The 18,081-nt window shown below is 41.5% G+C and overlaps 1 protein-coding gene across 2 annotated transcripts in view; it reads left to right on the forward strand.

The window, feature by feature from the left end:
* The window catches only part of LOC115066749 (zinc finger protein 33B-like), a 38,477-nt gene extending 25,695 nt beyond the window's left edge, over positions 1 to 12,782 (forward strand). Inside the window, exons 3-6 of one of the 2 annotated variants that reach the window (XM_029570088.1) lie at positions 617 to 959; positions 8,520 to 8,664; positions 9,361 to 9,456; positions 10,667 to 12,782. In XM_029570088.1, coding sequence (XP_029425948.1) covers positions 813 to 959; positions 8,520 to 8,664; positions 9,361 to 9,456; positions 10,667 to 12,573 — 2,295 coding nt within the window. In that variant the 5' untranslated portion in view covers positions 617 to 812 and the 3' untranslated portion in view covers positions 12,574 to 12,782. Of the gene's footprint in view, positions 1 to 616; positions 960 to 8,519; positions 8,665 to 9,093; positions 9,266 to 9,360; positions 9,457 to 10,666 lie in introns of those variants that run through there. The other variant, XM_029570089.1, reaches the window with a different exon arrangement.
* Positions 12,783 to 18,081: the final 5,299 nt, after the last annotated feature.

Consider the following 18,081-nt stretch of genomic DNA (forward strand, 5'->3'; position numbering starts at 1 on the left):
AGGGCACCACCCACAGTAGGCTGGGCCCTCCCACATCACTCATCATGAAGATGCCCCTCAGACATGGCCACAGGCCAGTCCAATAGAGGCAATCCCCCAATTGAGGCTCCCTCAACCCAGGCGTGTCAAGTTGACACCAAAGCTATCCAGCACAAATATTCATACAGTTTAAAAGAATAAAGGAGAGTGGGGCATATAGCTCAGTAGTAAAGCGTTTGTTCAGAATGTTTGAGATGGGATTCAACCCCATTTCCCTCAAATCTTGTATTATGTGGATGAGATCTAGTTTCAAGTGTTTCTCCCCACTCCACCCCATGTATGTATCTATGTTGTATGTGTGTATGTGAATGTGCAAGTGCCCCTGGCAGTGTGGAGGCCAAAGATCAACCTCGGGTGTCTTCCTCTAGAGTTTTCTTCTATTGCTTTCTAACTTATTTTTTGAGGTGAAGTATCTCACCTAATGTGACCATTAGACTGGTGGGCCAGTGAGCCCCTGACTTCCTCCCAACATTGAGATTATTAGCAGAGCAAGTACTTTACCCACTGAGCCATCTCCCCAGCACCTTCTCTAAGTTTGGAAGTGAAATTTTCATGCAGCTTTTCTTTCCCTTGACAGTTTTCCCTTCAACTTGCACATGGGCCAAGTGCACAAGAACTTCTGCAGTCTACCATTTTGGGGAGCCGCCTGAGGAACCAGGTATCTGCCTTCACCCAGCTACCAACACCTTCCCTAAAACCCCCAGGCCGAAAGCTCCCTTCCTACACCCCAAAAGCTTGTCGCAAGGCTTTATGGGAAAGGTAGTTTAGCGCTGATGACGGGCCACCAACCCAGCCGCGGATTCTGCGCATGTCTCCTGCAGCCTGACTTCCGTTTCCCTCCGGTGAGACGTGAATTGCAGTCCTCCGCTCTTCTGGGGTCGGCGCCGCAGGACTGGGAAGCGGAGGTTCCGCGGCGCCGGGTGAGGGCGGAGGGAATCCCGCGCTGCTGGGGGCGGCGGTGGGGAGGACCCGTCGGACTGGGTGGCGACTGCTGGAAGGTGGTGTCCGCACCCGGGGATCTGCAGCCCTGTCTGGAGGACGTGGACGCACGTGAGAGCCTGTGAGGCGCTCCCGGGTGGTCCGGCGCTGCCGGGAGGTGGAGCTGCCTGTGCCCGGGATGCCCAGGCTCGGGGGTGCAGCGGGCTTGCCAGCCACACCTACTTCAGACCATCCGCCCTGCAGACCGTCCCCCGGGCTCTCCTTTAGATCTTCCCAGAGCCCGGAGGGCCCTCCAGGCATGTTTCCCACTGCATCCTGATGCGTGCTGTCCGGCTGCCTGTCTCCCTGCAGCGTTCAGGAAGGATCTTCAGGAACTGTCAACTTTCCTTTTATTTGGTAGAAGAAAAAACTGTTTCTGAAGGTTAGTGACTTTTCCAGGATCACAGTTTGTAGGTGAAGAAAAGACTCAGAATTCCAGACTCCCAGGCTGCTACCATCCACTCTGTTAATTGAAAGCATTTCTTGTAAAGCATCCTTTTGATATTAAAGTGAAAGCAGTTTATACAGATTGTTTTTCCTTGAAACACCCCCTTTTATGACTTTCGATTCATTTACTAATCATAGGGTAAGTAATAATAGGGAATTACAACTTAGTCCCAACATATTGGACTAAGTCCCACCTACTTCTGGGTGGACCTGGGGATTGACCCCAGGGCATCAGGCAGTGTTAGGTAAGTGCTTTACCACTGAGCTGCATCTACATACTCTGCCCTCTTTGTATGTTTTATTTTGATGCAGGCTCTCATTTTCCCAGGCTAGCCTTGAATTTACTTGTAGTGCAGGCAGGGTTTGACCTTGACATCCTTCTGCCTCAGGACTGGGAGTAACTGAGACTGTAGCTGGAAAGATAAGGCAAGACACCGGGAGAGGTCAAGAATAGAGTTTTATTTAGCCTGCAGCCTGGCCCTGAGGAGTCAACTCTTAACGTCTACACCAGAGGTTAGGAACCTTTGGGGTTTATACCTTGAGTAGTAGATTACAGTGTCTTTAGTTTGTTTGGCCAACAGTAAAAAAGTTGCTAGATTTTGCAGAATGTGTAAAAAGTTCTTTAAATTCCCTGCTGGAGTGAAGATGGGGAGAAACCACAGGTTCTCCCCAAGACCAGTGGCTCTGTCTGTTAATGTCAGCATTCCAACTGCAAAACTGTCAGCTAATTTTGCAGAGAGAGAGAGAGAGAGAGAGATTAAAATGCATTTTCACATTTCTGTTATCTTTTATAGTAAAACTACAGACTTGTGCCACTATTGTTTAGTTTTTAAAATAATTTTAGTGAAGTGTTTATGTTCCTTCATTAGATGTATCATTAATTTGTCTAACCAAGACCGTTTTATAGATTTTTATGAACAGCAAGAAAGATTTAAATTGTTAAAATCCTGTGGATGCAAGTGTTTACATTTTCCCAGTGAAAAAGTTTTCGCTCAAGAGCTGCGTAATTGTAGTAGAGTAACATTAAGGAATCATCCAGAATCTGTCTTCTGGAAGGGTCAAACAATGTTACTTTCTTCCCACAGAGCATTACCTAGTGGGTGAGTATAGTTTTTTAAAATAGAAGAATTGAGCTGCCCAGATCCAAGATCTTTCATGACCTGTTTTTCTTCTAACCCAGCTGTATCTTCAGACTTGTCAATATTTTTCCACATCAGCACAAGACTAACAAAGCAATTTATTCAAATCTCCCACTTTATCAGACAGTGGATTCTGTGAGAATCAGTACATTAAAATGTGAAGTTAGTCATAGATACAAACCAAACCACAAAATTTGAAGTAGCAGTTCAATACCAGGGCCAGGCTGCATCTTGATATACACAGATGCTCTTTCTTTAGTTACTGGCACAAGCTGCAAATGTGTCCCTGGTGACAGAACGTATGGCCCTGGGTTTTGGAGATGTACTGTTGATTCCTCTAAAGCCAGAGACTTTCTGTAAGAAAACTGGATCATAAAACACAGTGAATAACCTTCTAGTGAGATCCCTGAGATAAATGTTTGTTGCCTTAAAATTGTTCCTCAATGGGAGCAAAAACATTCAATACACAGTTCAACCAGTGTCAAGGTTTTTATAGGAAGTAACGGCTGGCGTGCTGTTACACAACTCTCCATGACCATTTCTTCTTAGTCAGGGGATGTGTACATGTTGTGCAGCCCACAATTAAAAGCTTACTTCTTGGGGAAATGGTTTTGATCTTAATCATGTTTCATTCCTTCCTTGGCACTTGTTGGACTCTAAATGAAGGGAGTTGAATTCCCTGAACTTGTGCTTCATTACTCTGTTGACTGCCCTGTCCTTGAAAATATCCTTTGCTAGCTTTTCAGATTGCATATTTATATATTTTAAGAAGTAGTTACAATAGTGGGTCTTCATATGACTTTTCCAAAAGACCTTCGATGTTGCTTTTCTCTCCCCATACTCCATCCTCTACCCTGCTGTCCTAATCCCTACCCCATTAACCTTTCCTGGTCCATTGTTTCCCTTCCCTCTTTATAGCAGTGCATATTATTTCCCCTCCCTTGAAAGACCACGCTTCTTGGCCCCTTACTAGTTTACTGACCTCTATGGGTAGTCTAAATGAAACACACGTATCCAAAGGTTCAATGCCAGCACCCACAGATGAGCGAGAACTACGATGTTTGTCTATCTAGGTCTTGGTTTCCTCACTCAGGATGATTATTTCCAGCATCGTCCATTTATCTATGAATTGCATTATTTCATTTTTTTCACGGCTAAATAATATTCCTTTGTGTAAATGTACCGCATTCCCCCTTTATTCATTCATAAGGTGATTCCTGTCTATTGTGAATAGAGCAGCAATGGGCAAGGATGAGCAGGTAGTCTGTAGTAGGATGTAGAGTCCTTTGGTTTATGCCCAAGAGTGGTATCTCTGGATCATGTGGTAGATCTGTTTCTAGCTTTTTGAGGAGCCTCCACACTGATTTCCATAGTGGCTGCAGTAGTTTTCCCTCCCACCTGCAGTGAGTAAGTGTTCCTCTGGTGAAGACCAGCACTTGCCATTTCATTGTTTGCTGTTTGTTTGCTATGGTAGTCATTCTGACTAGGGTAGTGGAAATCTCATAGTAGTTTGGATTTGCATTTCCCTCATGGCTAAAGTTGTTGAACATATCGAAAAACACTTCTCAGCCATTTGCATTCAGCCTTTGAGAACTCTGTTTAGTTCCATGCCCCATTTTTAAATTAGATCATTTTCTTGATGTTTGGTTTTTTTGTTTTTTGTTTGTGTAGTCCAGATACTAACCCTCTGTCAGTTGTATAGCTTTTAAATATATTTTTTCCTGTTCTATAAGCTGTGTCTGTACTTGATTGATGGTGGACTTTGCTATATAGTAGCTTTTTAGTTTCATAAGGTCCTATTTGTCAGTTCTTGATTTTAATGCCTGTGTTGTTGGGTCCTGTTTGGAAAGTCCTGTCCTTTGCAAAAAAGTTCAAGTGTATTCTCTACTTTCCCTATCAGATTCAGGGTTTTAATTCGTACGTTAATTCATTAGGAGTTTTGTGCAAGGCGAGAGATAACTATCTAGAGTCATTCTTCCACTTGTGGCTGTCAAGTTTGACCAGCACCATTTTTTATGATGCTACCTCCTTTTCTCTAATCTACATTTTTGGCCTGTTTGTCAAAAATCAGGTGTCTGTAGGTGTGGAGACTTAGATCCATGTCCTCAGTTTTATTCCATTGATCACTGTTAGTTTTTAGGTTTGTACCATGCTGTTTTTATTACTATAGCTCTGTATTAAAACTTAATCTTGGGGATGATATCCCGAGCAGTTTGTTGATCAGGATTGTTTGGACCTTCTTGGGCTTTTTAGGTCTCACTGTAACCCATGCTGGCCTGGGTCTTATGATTCTCTTGCCTTGGCTTCTCAAATAATGGGATTACAGGCCTGTGCCCTAACATATTGTTTGTATTTCTTTTTATAAATTAATCATAGATATGTATTTTAGTGATCTTTCAGGGAACACAGTTCTCATTTCATTGACCGTCATTGCATTTAAGTTTCATTATCATTAGTCCATTAAATTATCTGCGGTTATAGGCTGTCCTAGCCATTTTTTTTTGTGGTTGAAGATGAATTAATATTAAAGCTGATGTAATATGTATATTAAAGACAGAAACTTCTAAGTATTACCTTAGCTGCAAAACTCAAGCATTAATACTTTGTTTTTGTGTTGTTCTATCCAAATTTCACTTTTTTTTTAATTTAAAGAGATGGGGTTTTGTCATGCTACCTAAGCTGAACCCCCATCTCCTGGTCCCTAGAGATCCTTTCCCAGCCTCCTGAGTAGCTGGCATATAGGCTCCTGCCAGACCCACACCTAGCTCTCAATTTCCCTTTGAGTCAGTCTTTCACAAATTACTTTACATGTTTTAATTTTTAATACATTCTCCCATGTCACAGATAAATAGAACTCGAAATTTTTTTTTAAATATTTAGCTTTCCAGACTGTTATTTTTATCTCTACAAGTTCAATGTGTTTTACTCTTTCTGTTGGGTACAGGTGAGTGTACATTAAGGCCATAGAAGAATAGAAAAATGATGGAAAACCTCTTAGTGCCTGGGAATGGGAGCGGTCCAACGTCAGGGCCTGGATGCCCAGGACCATGTGTGGAGTCAAGACCATAGCTGGCCATCAAGGGAGGTGAGAAGTCCGTTCTTGAGAATCAGCCCTCCCAGACTAGAATCTGCAAGTGACAGAAACCCCCCCCTGTCCCCATCATAAGCCCAATAAAGAGGCAAAGCCACTGCCATGTGCAACCTGGGACCTGGGGAAGGGGGTTGTGGGAAATACAGCCACTCAGAGAAGGCTGAAACTGCTGCCCTACATTGGGAAGTCCTCCATCCTCCACTCTGCCCCGAAATCAGCCCACCACCAGATGAATGTAGGACCATGGCTCGCGTCAGTGACCACAGCTCCAGGCTCATGGATGGGAGTGGAGGGACCACAGCTCCAGCTCATGGTTAGGGACCATAGCTCTGACTCACAGGAGAATACTACAGTACCAGGTTCATAGGAGGGGACCATAACTAAGTTCGCAGAAGGAGACCACAGCTCCAGGTTCATAGGAGGGAACCACAGCTGCAGGCTCACCAGAGTGGCCACAATTTTAATGTAGTTCTAACTATTTTCCTGTCTCCATTGCTCTGTCCACATAATTATACTTGTATTTAAGAAAGAACGTTTTGGTTACTGTGCCTCAGACAAAGACAACAGTTACTTGCTGACTTGAATATCTCATTAGAGGGACATCAATACTGGAGACAGTCACCTTTTGCTTTTGCTCAGAGACAGATGGATGAAGAATTTTCTTTTTCATGGTCAAGGATTCAGTTGGCTTTCTGGTGTCTGTTATTTTCACATCTTCCTTCATGGTCAGGCGAGACAAGTGATGACACATCTTACTGGAGCCAGATTTCAAGTACTCTGAAATAGGAATGCCATTTCCCTCTTTTTTTTAAATTTTATTTTTTATTTTTATTTTATGTGTATGCATGTATTGCCTGCAAGTAGGTTAGTGCACCCATGCCATACAATGCATGCAGAGGTCAAAAGAGGCTGTTGGATCCCCTGGGACTGGAGTTACAGACAGTTGTTAGCTGCCATGTGGGTGCTGGGATTCGAACCCAGGTCTTCTGCAAGAACAACCAGTGTTCTTAACCGCTGAGCCATCTCTCCAGCCCCAGGAATGTCATTTCTTCCTTAAAACTCCTCACCTTCACCACATCCTGGTCCTGGCCCTTGGGGAGTGCACAGCAGGGTCCTAGGGGCACAGGAGGCTCCTTACCATCATCTTCTTCATCTTCATCATCTTCTTCTTCATCATCACCTTCCACCACCATGGGCCATTCACCCCACAGCACATCATGCCTCTGCCTTACCAAGTCAAGAGCTGCTGCTGCCACTGTTGCTCCGGCACCCATGACCACGGTGCCACCATCTTGACTGCAGCTGCAAAGCTCACAAATCTTAAGTGTAGAACTTAAATTATTGCAAATCTAAGTCATGCCCCCAAGTGCTAGAAGGTCCAATCAGACATTCTAGTTTTGTAGAAGAATCTCTCATGCTGCTCCCACAATCCTAGTAGCTCCCTGTTCCTTTATTCATTTATATGCAGTGTGTGTCTTCAGTGTCAGAGCTGAGTACTTGTGACAGAAACCTAGTTTGCAAAGCCTAAAATATTTAAAGACTGGTATTTACAGAAGTTTTCACATCCCTAGATAAGTATTTTAAATTTGTTAATGGTGTTGTCTTGTTTAGCGCTCATTTTCCTACTACAGGGTCATAAGGATAATTGCTTTTGTTATCTTTTAAAATATGAATTGCTTTGGCTATCACATTTATATCTAGTTTATCAGAGCTGGTGCTCTTGTATGAGCTAGGTGGTAGGTTACTTTTACCCCAAATGACCTAACAAGAATCAGTTTAGAAAAGTCTACCCTTTCTGTGTGCAGCAGTGTGATACTTATCATAAAGAATGTACAGTCACATGTCTAGGGCTGGTTTATTTTGTGTTGTACTGGTCGGTTGGTGTCCCTCCCTCCCTCCCTTCCTTCTTTTTTGTGTGGTGCATGCATATGCGTGTATAGTTGTGTGTGTTCCCATGCAGAGGCCCCAGCAGGCTTTGGTTCTCTTCCTTTGTTTTTGCCTTGAGACAAGGTTCCCTGAACCTGAAGCTCACCCTTTGGGTTAGGCAGGTTGCCTGGCCACCAAGCTCTCAGGATGCATCTGTTTCCATCCTCCAATGCTGGGGTTACAGGCTGTTTGTGTGGGTGCTGAGGGTTTGAACTCATGTTCTCATGCAGAGCAAGGACTCTGAGCCATCTCTGCAGCCTCTTGTTGGTGTCTTGATACCAGGACTGTGTTTGGTAAACTGCTATTTGCTTGAAGTATCTTTGCCCATCCTTTCATCCTAAGGTGTTTCAAGGTGAGATTTGTTTCTTGAATGTAGTGAAAAGGGGATCCTGTCTTTTGATCCAATAAGCTAAGCTGTATCTTTGCATTGGGGGACTGAGTACATTATACTCAGAATTGTTATTAAAAGATGTGGGGCCTGGCATAGTGATGCATGCCTTTAATTCCAGCACTCCAGAGGCACAGACAGGTGGATATCTGTGAGATCAAAATTACTAATTTTGCTCTTTGTTTATTTTATTATGTTATACATACTTTCAGTTTAGCATTATAACATACTGGTTTATATCCTATATTTTCTTATCAGGTCCTTAAATGCAAGATGATTTTTATTAATTTCCAAAAACCGTAATGGATCCAAATTACCAAATGCTAATTCTCTCCTTCCCAATAACTTTTTACCTTAGTTTAGTGGGAATGTATTCCTGTTATTATTTTCCATTCTCTCCTGAAGAATAAAGCAAATATTCTAAATCATCTTGGTAAGCTGTAGACAGCAATCACAACAGGGATTCATCCCACACATCTTTTTCGATAACAACAAATTATAATTGTTTCAGATGGAACCAAAATCCCAGGGAGTAATATCCTTTAAGGATGTGACTGTGGGCTTCACCCAGGAGGAGTGGCAGTACCTGAACCCTGGCCAGCGGTCCCTGTACAGGGAGGTGATGCTGGAGAACTACAGTCACCTGGTCTCATTGGGTAAGGCTATTTACTGTGTGATGCCAACTAACAGTTGTTAATACCTTTAATTATGAAGCATCTGGATACTTTTTATACTTTAATGATTTTGGGAAACTTTTATCAGAGTTGGGTGTTAAAAGATAGCCGGGTGTGGTGGCGCACGCCTTTAATCCCAGCACTTGGGAGGCAGAGGCAGGTGGATCTCTGTGAGTTCAAGGCCAGCCTGGTCTACATAGTGAGTTCCAGGACAGACAGGGAGACCCTGTCTCAAAAAGACAAAAAAAAAAAAAAAAAAGGATAGTACATGCCTGTGTGTGTTTGAGAGAGAGAGAGCTGTCTGCACATTCATGATGCACGTGGAAGTCAGAGGACAATCTTGGGTGTCAGTTCTGGCGTTTCCATCCTGCTTGAGACAGCATCTCTTTGTTCCTCTCCTGTGTGCATCAGGCTGGCCTGCAAGCTTCTAGGGATTCCCTTGTCGCTGCCTCCCATCTCCCCAGATTGGTGCTTGAATTGCAAGCCTTTATACTACACATCTGCAGGTTCTGAGGATGGAAATTCAGGTCCTCAAGCTTGTACAAGTGCTTCTACTCATTGAGCCACCTTCCTAGCCCAGAAGGTATTTGTGTTCACTTCTCTATGGAGATGTTCAGTGGCTTCACACTCCTGGCATCTATGTTGCCAGCCCATGTCCTTAATTATTTCTGTTAACAGGGTATTGTGTGACCAAGCCAGAGGTGATCTTCAAGCTAGAGCAAGGAGGAGAGCCGTGGATGCTGGAGGAAAAATTCTCAAGTCAGAGCTTCCCAGGTCAGTCTGTTTGTATACTACACAGATGAACATTAGACATACTGTATTCCAATAGCTGATTCAGAGGCTGGCAGTCTCATAACAGTTTTCAAGAATATATTTTTCCCATTGTGGAGACCATTTTTTCTACAAATATATGATGTCTTTGAACATTTTCCCACACACGTCAACCCTCCCCCTTCCCACCCTTCTGCCCTTAGTTTCCTTAGTTCTAGACAGTGCTATTTCTGTCATATCATATATGTATTCTTAATTTTGTGTACGTATATAAAATCTGGGGACCACAAATGAGCGAAAACATGGTATTTGCCTTTCCGAGACCAATTCAGTTTGCTAAATTTCATTATTTCCTGTTACACCCATTGTTGTAAACATGTCATGACTTCATTCTTCTCTCTGGCAGAAAAAAAAACCCCATATATATGCAAACCCCGCTCTGGGTACCGACTTCTCTACTAGTCACTTTACTTTTCTATTGAAGTGATAAAATATCATGACCAAGGCAACTTACAGAAGAGTTTATTCTGTTTATGGTTCTAGAGGGGTAAGAGTCCATAATGGCAGGGAGACACGGTGACAGATGTGGCCAGAGCAGAAAAGTGAGCATTCACATCTCTAAGCAGGCACAAGAAGCAGAGAGAGACAGGAATTCTGGCTAAGAACACTCGAAGCCTACCCCCAGGGAAGGGCTTCCTCCAGCAAGGCCACACCTTGTAAAACCTCACAAAACAGCGACACCAACTATGGATAAAATGTCCAAATACTTGGAGTCCATAGGAGACATTCTCATTCAAACCACCACATTGTCTTACCATAGCTATGTTTTCCTACCTTTTCCTGCTCTGCTAGACTTTCTGAGTACATTTGTTTTATTTTATCACAAACTCATGAAATAGAAAAAAATGTGTTCATGCAATGATTTCCCCACCCCCGGAAAATTGGACTAAAGAAAACCACAGTGAACTATAACATAGGAATTTTGTACAAAGATATTATTTCATAAGATATGTGCTAGTGTTTGTATGGTAAGTTTAATTTTTCTTACTTCTAGAACTTGGGAATGCTAGTCACTTGAATGACAGGAACCAAGAAAATTCATGTAAATATTTGTGGGAAGTTGCATTGATGAATAAGAAAACACTGATTAAGGAACGAGGCAATGAAATAGAAAAACCATTTAACTTAGACATAATTTTTTTTCCTTCCATAGAAATACCCTCTAAGTATGACTCAGATGGAATTAGTTTCAACAATATTTCAGAATTACTTATTAGGAAAACTAACTTAAGAAAAAGTCTTGATGAATTCAATGCCCATGGAAGATTACTGTGCAACATTAAATGTGAGAAAACACTTACTGGAGAGAAGAGTGAAGTTTTGAAAAATAAAGCTATGCTCAGTGATCATATAACTCCTATTCAACATGAAAAGATCCAGACTTTACAACAAAGTTTTGAATACAATGTGTGTGAAGCCATTCTGGAAAAGAAAATGCTCCGCCCACATGAGAATAAGAGCTCAGAAGATAGTGGCTGTGAATGCAGTGAATATGGGAGAACATTCTGTGATGACTCAGTCCTCATGTTCCCTCTTCCTGAAGAGAATCACTGTGAATTTAGTGACTGTGACAAGTCCTTGTGTAGGAAGTCCACGGCTTTCCAACCTGGTGGTGTACATATGAAACACTGTGAGCATAATGAAATTGAGAATAATCTTACGAGGAAGTTATGTCTCTCACAAGTTCAGAAAACTCATAAAAGACAGAAATACTCTGAGTGTATTGAATGTGGCAAAGCTTTCTCTGAGAAGTCACATCTCACACGACATCAGAGAGTGCACACAGGAGAGAAATCCTTTCAATGTAATGATTGTGGAAAAACCTTCCGGGAGAAGTCAAACCTCACTATACATCAGAGAACACATACAGGAGAGAAGCCCTATGAATGCAATCAATGTGGGAAAGCCTTTAGCTACAAGACATCTCTCAGAGTGCACCAGAGAACACATACAGGACTGAAACCCTATGAATGTTCTGAATGTGGAAAATCCTTCTGTACGAATTCTCACCTTACAGTACATCAGAGAACACATACAGGGGAGAAGCCCTTTGGTTGTCCAGATTGTGGGAAATCCTTTTGTCGAAAATCTCAACTTATAGTACATCAGAGAACACACACAAGTGAGAAACCGTATGGATGTACACATTGTGGGAAATCTTTTGGTCAAAAAAAACATCTAGAACGGCATCAGATAATTCACATAGAGAATAAACCCTATGTTTGTAATGTATGTGGAAAAAGTTTCTACCATAAGTCAGTACTCACCAAGCATCAGATAACACATACAGGATTAAAACCTTATGAATGTTATGAATATGGGAAGGCCTTCTGCTTAAAGTCAGACCTCACAGTTCATGAGAGAGCACACATAGGAGAGAATCTCTTCACATGTTCAGAATGTGGGAAATTCTTTACTTGTAAGTCAACTCTCTCTCAACATTTGAGAACACATACTGAGGAGAAACCCTATGAATGTTATGAATGTGGAAAAATTTTTTACGATAAATCAAACTTGACTGCACATAATAGAACACATACAGGGGAGAAACCATACGAGTGCAACAAATGTAGGAAAACCTTCTGCCAAAAGTCACAGCTCACACTACATCATAGAACTCATACGGGGGAGAAACCCTATGAATGTAGTGAATGTGGAAAAGCATTTTCCCAGAAGTCAGCTTTAACTGTACATCAGAGAATCCATACTAAAGAAAAACCCTATAAATGTAATGAATGTGGCAAATCGTTCTGTGAGAAAGCAAAGCTCATTTCACATCAGAGAACACACACAGGGGAGAAACCCTATGAATGTAATGAATGTGGGAAATCCTTTAGTCACAAATCATCCCTCACAATACATCGCAGGACTCACACGGGGGAGAAATCTTGTCAGTGTAATGATTGTGGGAAAATCTTTTTCTGTAAATCAACCCTTGATAGGCATCAGAGATCACACACAGGGGAGAAACCATATGAATGTGACATATGTGGGAAAACCTTCTCTCGAAAGTCAAACCTCATTATACATCAGAAATCACATAGAGGAGGAATAAAATGAATATGGTAAATGTTTAGTCACTTGTCATTCCATATTATACTTCAGAGTTACACGTTGGAGAAAGTTCTGTTGACATACTGAATGTTCAGAACCTTTACTTTCAAACCAAACTTAGTTTACTTCAGAATAGTGCCAAGAGATAAACCCATAGGCTGCAACAAATCTTAGGATAACCTTCACTAATAAATGGCATCCTAAGTTATTACTAATGTAAGACCTCGTGTATTTTTTAAATTAATACACATTCATGAAAAATATAAAATGTCAGAATTTATATTGTGAAATTTGTCAATTTATGTAATATACATAAACCTTTTTGCTTAGAAATGATATAATATTTCACATTGTTCTTTTGGGTTGCATTCAATAATTCTCTAAAACAGTTAATTTGTAGCTGTATGTTGTAGACTGCAGGAATGACTTTTACAACATGTACATAATTAGACTATGACTTTCACCTAAGCTCACAACCAAAAATAACAATGTAACCAGCTCACTGAGCTATCTGCTCCTCATTTGACCTGAGCACACGAGCTTAATTCCTCAGGATCCCACCTTCCCCTCCACCCAGGATAATGAATGTGTGTGTGCATGCTTAAATAGCAAACCAAAGGAAGAAGCATGTTTTTCTCCTTGAAAACTAGAAGAATTGGTAAGTCTTTCTGGAATGTGTTTCTGTATATGATATTCTAGAGCGAGGGATCAAAGGGCAAGATTCTTTGATAAGATAAAGGCAGATCCTAGCTTGTACTTCCCCAGGTCACACTGCAGATACTGTTTCAATACAAGAATGAGTGAAGCCTGGCAAGAGGGCACCAAGAGTCATCTGACAGAACGAGGTCTCAATATTCAGTTCTACTCTTGGCCTTAAAACGAATGCCAAGAATCAGGCTGTTTCTTTATGCAGGCATATCTGTAACCTGGCTTAGAAATGCCACAGTACACTATGTAAATCTTTAAAAGCACCCCACAAACTCCAATTCATAGGAGTAACTTGATGGACTCAAATTCTAGGTGCTGTGCATACTGTCATCGGTTTCGGCAGGCTTTGAGGAACCGTATTGTATACTATGACTTCTGCCTACCTCAGACTTTATTGATTTTTACTACATATACCCATTTTAAGTTGGCTTTTTTTTTTAAGTTGTAATAGGGGATGGAGAGATGGCATAGGGGTTAAAAGCACTAACTGACTTTGTAGAGGACCCAGGTTCATTTCTCAACACCCACATAGCAGCTAACCACCATCTTTAATTCGAGTTCTTAGGGGATCCGATACCCTCTTCTGGCATCCATGGGCATTGTAGGCACATAATGCAAAGAATATACATGCACACAAAACATTCAAACACAAAAATTTAAAATTTTAATATACAAGTTTTTAAACTTTGAGCGTATATTAATTATATGTAACCGTGGGTTTCATTATGACGTCATACATCTTTATAATGTTTTGATCTTCACTTCCCATGACTCTCGTTGCCTTCCTGCTCTTGATGATCATTTCTTCCCAACTAGTCTCCCTTCTCCCTTCATGTGCTTTTTCTCTTTTGGTGACCTAATGAGTTTAATTAGGGCTGCTTACAGAAGCATCAGTGTGAGGTTATTTACAGGACATAGGAAACGTACCAGCAGCTACACCACTGAAGCAAATGTCCCTCACACAGCAACTTTAACTGCTTAATAAATCCTCAAAGGGGGCAGAGCCTCATAAGACCTGCCCCCCTCTGTGACGATGTTGACTGGCCCAATCTTGTGCAGGTCTTTGTGTAGGCAATCACAGCTACTGAGAGACCAAGAGTGCCTCGTCCATTTCATGCCCCGAGGACATCATTCCACAGCACTCTACCCTTTAGTTCTGAGATTGTTTCCATCTTCCCTTCTGTGATGTTCCTTGATCCCTGCAGGAGGTAGTATAATGTTCCATTTAGGGCTGAGCATTCAACAGTTAGTTATTCCTAGCACTTTCATCAGTTTTGAGCCTCTGTAGTAACTGCTACTCACTGCAAAAAGAAAAATTTCTTTGACCAAAGCTGACAGAACTAAACTGCAAAACCAAATATTTGGAAGGCAGTTCCGCAGTCAAATCCCGTCCATTTGGCAATACAGCAGAAGTAGCATCCATATTAGGGGTCTGTTAGGACGTTCCCATCTATAGACTTTTGACCAGGTTCGTAGTACCAGATGTTAATTCCCTCTGAGGGCAAGAGCCTCAAGTCCAATCAGAAATCAGTTGATTACCTCCATAACAAATGTGCCCATTTACAACAGTGGGCACATCTTGTTTGGAATATCAGCATATCGCACAGCAGCCACGGCTGAGAAGACTGTCCATGACAATTCTGGTCCAGCAGCATGCATAGTACCTTCTGGTACAATGAAACTAAATAGCAGAGAGGAAGCTTCTAGCTTAGCTCCAGTTTGGTTATACTACAGCCAAAGCAGACGGTGTTTGATTAAATACTTACTGAAGGCAACCACCAGCAGTGATAATAGCATGTATTGTTTGGGAGTCTTCAGGGACTTCCTGGCCAACAATTCAGAGCAATAGCTCACCCACAGCTCTGAGATTTTCATTAATAAGCTGATAGCTTCTGGTAGCACCTATATTCACTCATGCAGTGTACCATATTTCAAACATTATGTTTTATCTTTATTTTTATTTTATGTATGAATGTTTTTCCTGCATGTGTATAAGGACTCCATGTGTGAGCAAACTTGTAGAGGCTAGAAGAGGGTGTCATGTCCCCTCAAAGTGAAGTTATAGGAGATGGTTGGCTGCCTTGTTGGTCCTGTGAACCAAACCTGGGTCCCCTGGAAGAGCAGCCACTGCTCCTAACCACTAAGCCATCTCTCCAACCCTAATTGTAGGGACTTTTCATGCACACTGTTGATTGATACTCTCCCCCCAACAAGCATGTCCTATAGTCTCTCCAGGTTGATTTACTGCTGGATGGTGACTCTTCTGCAAATAGCTCTCTGAACCAGAAAAGGAAAACATCATCTTAAGTATTACTATCTAGTTGCTCTTGAACATTTTGAGCATTTCCCCCAAATGAGGAAGGAAACCCAAATTTAAAAGAACAAAAGTCTTTTTTTAAATTGAATTTTTGCATATTCCATACATTTTATTTTGATCATATTTAGAATCCCCCCTCTCCTATCTGCACCCCTTCCCCCATGATTTCATGTAGTTTATTATATATGATTATATAGCAAATGTGTGTGTGTGAGAGAGAGAGAGAGAGAGTCCTAGCACTTTAAATTTCCACCTCACATTCACACTTTCACCCTGCACCAACTCTGACTACGTTAGAGTTCCTATGTCTTCTTACTTCATGTATATACTTCCACAGTCAGGCAAATTAGAGGTCTGTGAACCTCAAAACTCTGCAACTTTCTGAGCCCTATGGACACGAGAAGTGTGACACCCCCCCATCTACCCCTAATGAACATCTTTCCCATTGTTTGTGCTACCTGATTTTGGGAACAACAGGACACATGAGCTACCCAGAGCTGGCACTCACAGATAATGCTCCAGGAACACTCCATCAGCAGTCACAGGAATCCCAGCCCTGACATACACGTGACACTACAAACTCTGTCTCTTGCAACCAGACAACACCTAATATTGCTGCCCCAGTTGCAACCCATTACTGCATTGCACTGACTGTAGTTATGAGGTGAGAAGGCATATCCCCCAAACCTAGCCAAGACCACCTTCATCTGACCCATTCACACATGAACATCAAGTGTCGCCACAACTGAACATTAAGCCATACCATTCCAAAACATGACCCACAAAGTATGGAAACTTCAAGTGCTGAAAGAAATGCACACTCAAACTCAGGATTACCAGAGAACTTAACTCACTAATTTCAGATGGATGGTCAAATCTCAACAACAACAACAAAAACATTAACAACATGAAAATGTCTCCTACAAAAATTACCAAACCTAAAGTAATGGCTGCTAATAACAGTGACTTAGGTAAAATTCTAAACAAAGAAACATGATATGTTCAAGGTATTCAAAGAGGACAGAAATAAACATGCATTAATTTAAAGAAAATATGACTAATCATCTGAATAAACAGCTGGGTGAAATTTAGTCCATGTAAGATATGAAAATAGAATTCAACAAAGACATATTAAAGAAAAACCAAATGAAATGATACTAGAAGTGAAAAATCCAATGAGTCAAACAAAACCTCAGTGGAAAACAAACCAATAAAATAGACCATTTGGAGGGCTTGAAGAACAAATAGAGGAACTGGATCATTCACTTAAAGTCAGTAGTAATTTTTAAAGTATAAATGAAACATATGAAATCTGTTGGATAAGAAAATTGTGAATTAGTTGGATATGGTGCTGCACACCTTTAAGCCCAGAACTCAGGAGGAAGAGGCAGGTGGATCTCTGTGAGATCTAGGCCAACCTGGTCTCATAGTGAGTTCCAGGCCAGCAGGGCTACAGAGAGACCCTGCCTCAAAATGATCAAAAAATTGGGAATTATGGTCATAAAAGAAGAGTAGTTATATGTCAAAGGCATATAAAATATTATCAATAAAATCATAGAAGAAGATTCCCTAATTGTTGGGAAAGAGATGACTATTCAGGTACAAGAGGAATCCAGAACACCAAATGGACAGGACAAGAAAATAAACTTTCCATGTCATATTATAATAAAGACATTACTAAATATTCAGAAAAAAGAAAGTGTATAAAAAGTGATGAAGGAGGGGGTATACAGATAGCTCAGCAGTTACGAGCACTTGCTACCCTTCAAAGGACCTGGGTTCAGTTTCAAGCACCCACATGGTGGCTAACAACTGTCTGTAACAACACCTTCTTCTGGTCTCCCTGGGCACCAACCACGCACATTGTGCACATACACACATATAGGGAAACACTCATACACAAAATAAAAATATTAGAAAAAAAAGGTGACAAGACAGAAGAGCTGAGTCAGAACTAATGGCTGCTCCATCAGAATAACAGCTAATTTTTCCATGGAAATTCTAAAAGCCAGAGGGCATACAATACATACTTCAAATTCTGAAAAACCACAATTACCAACCCAGATGCTACATCCATCAAAATTATCTGTCATGATGGAGGAAGAAAGGGAAACTTCTTAATGAAAACAGGCTAAAGAAACCTCCATCCACTAAGCCAACTCTACAGGGGACAGTGGAATGCTTCAAGCAGAAGAACATGATAAACACATCCAAGAAGCTACAAAAGTAATACATAAAGATATTTGTTAAGCAAAAAATATAGGCAAATTGAGGCCTGCACTCCAATCCTCAGGCCTCTTGGGGTAGGTCTATAGTGCAGCTCTCTGCGCCTTGACTCCCCAAGCCACATTCACCCTTCCATCTCCCCTGCTGTTTGCTACACCTAGTGTGGGACCTGCACCACTCCTAGTCTTGGGGCCCCAGATACCTGGGGAACCAATACTGCTTCCTGATCCTTCTCACCCAGACCAACTTAGTGCCTTTCTTGG

The sequence above is a fragment of the Nannospalax galili genome, unplaced genomic scaffold, assembly GCF_000622305.1.
Source record: "Nannospalax galili isolate Female #2095 unplaced genomic scaffold, S.galili_v1.0 scaffold1923, whole genome shotgun sequence".
Lineage (NCBI taxonomy): Eukaryota > Metazoa > Chordata > Mammalia > Rodentia > Spalacidae > Nannospalax > Nannospalax galili.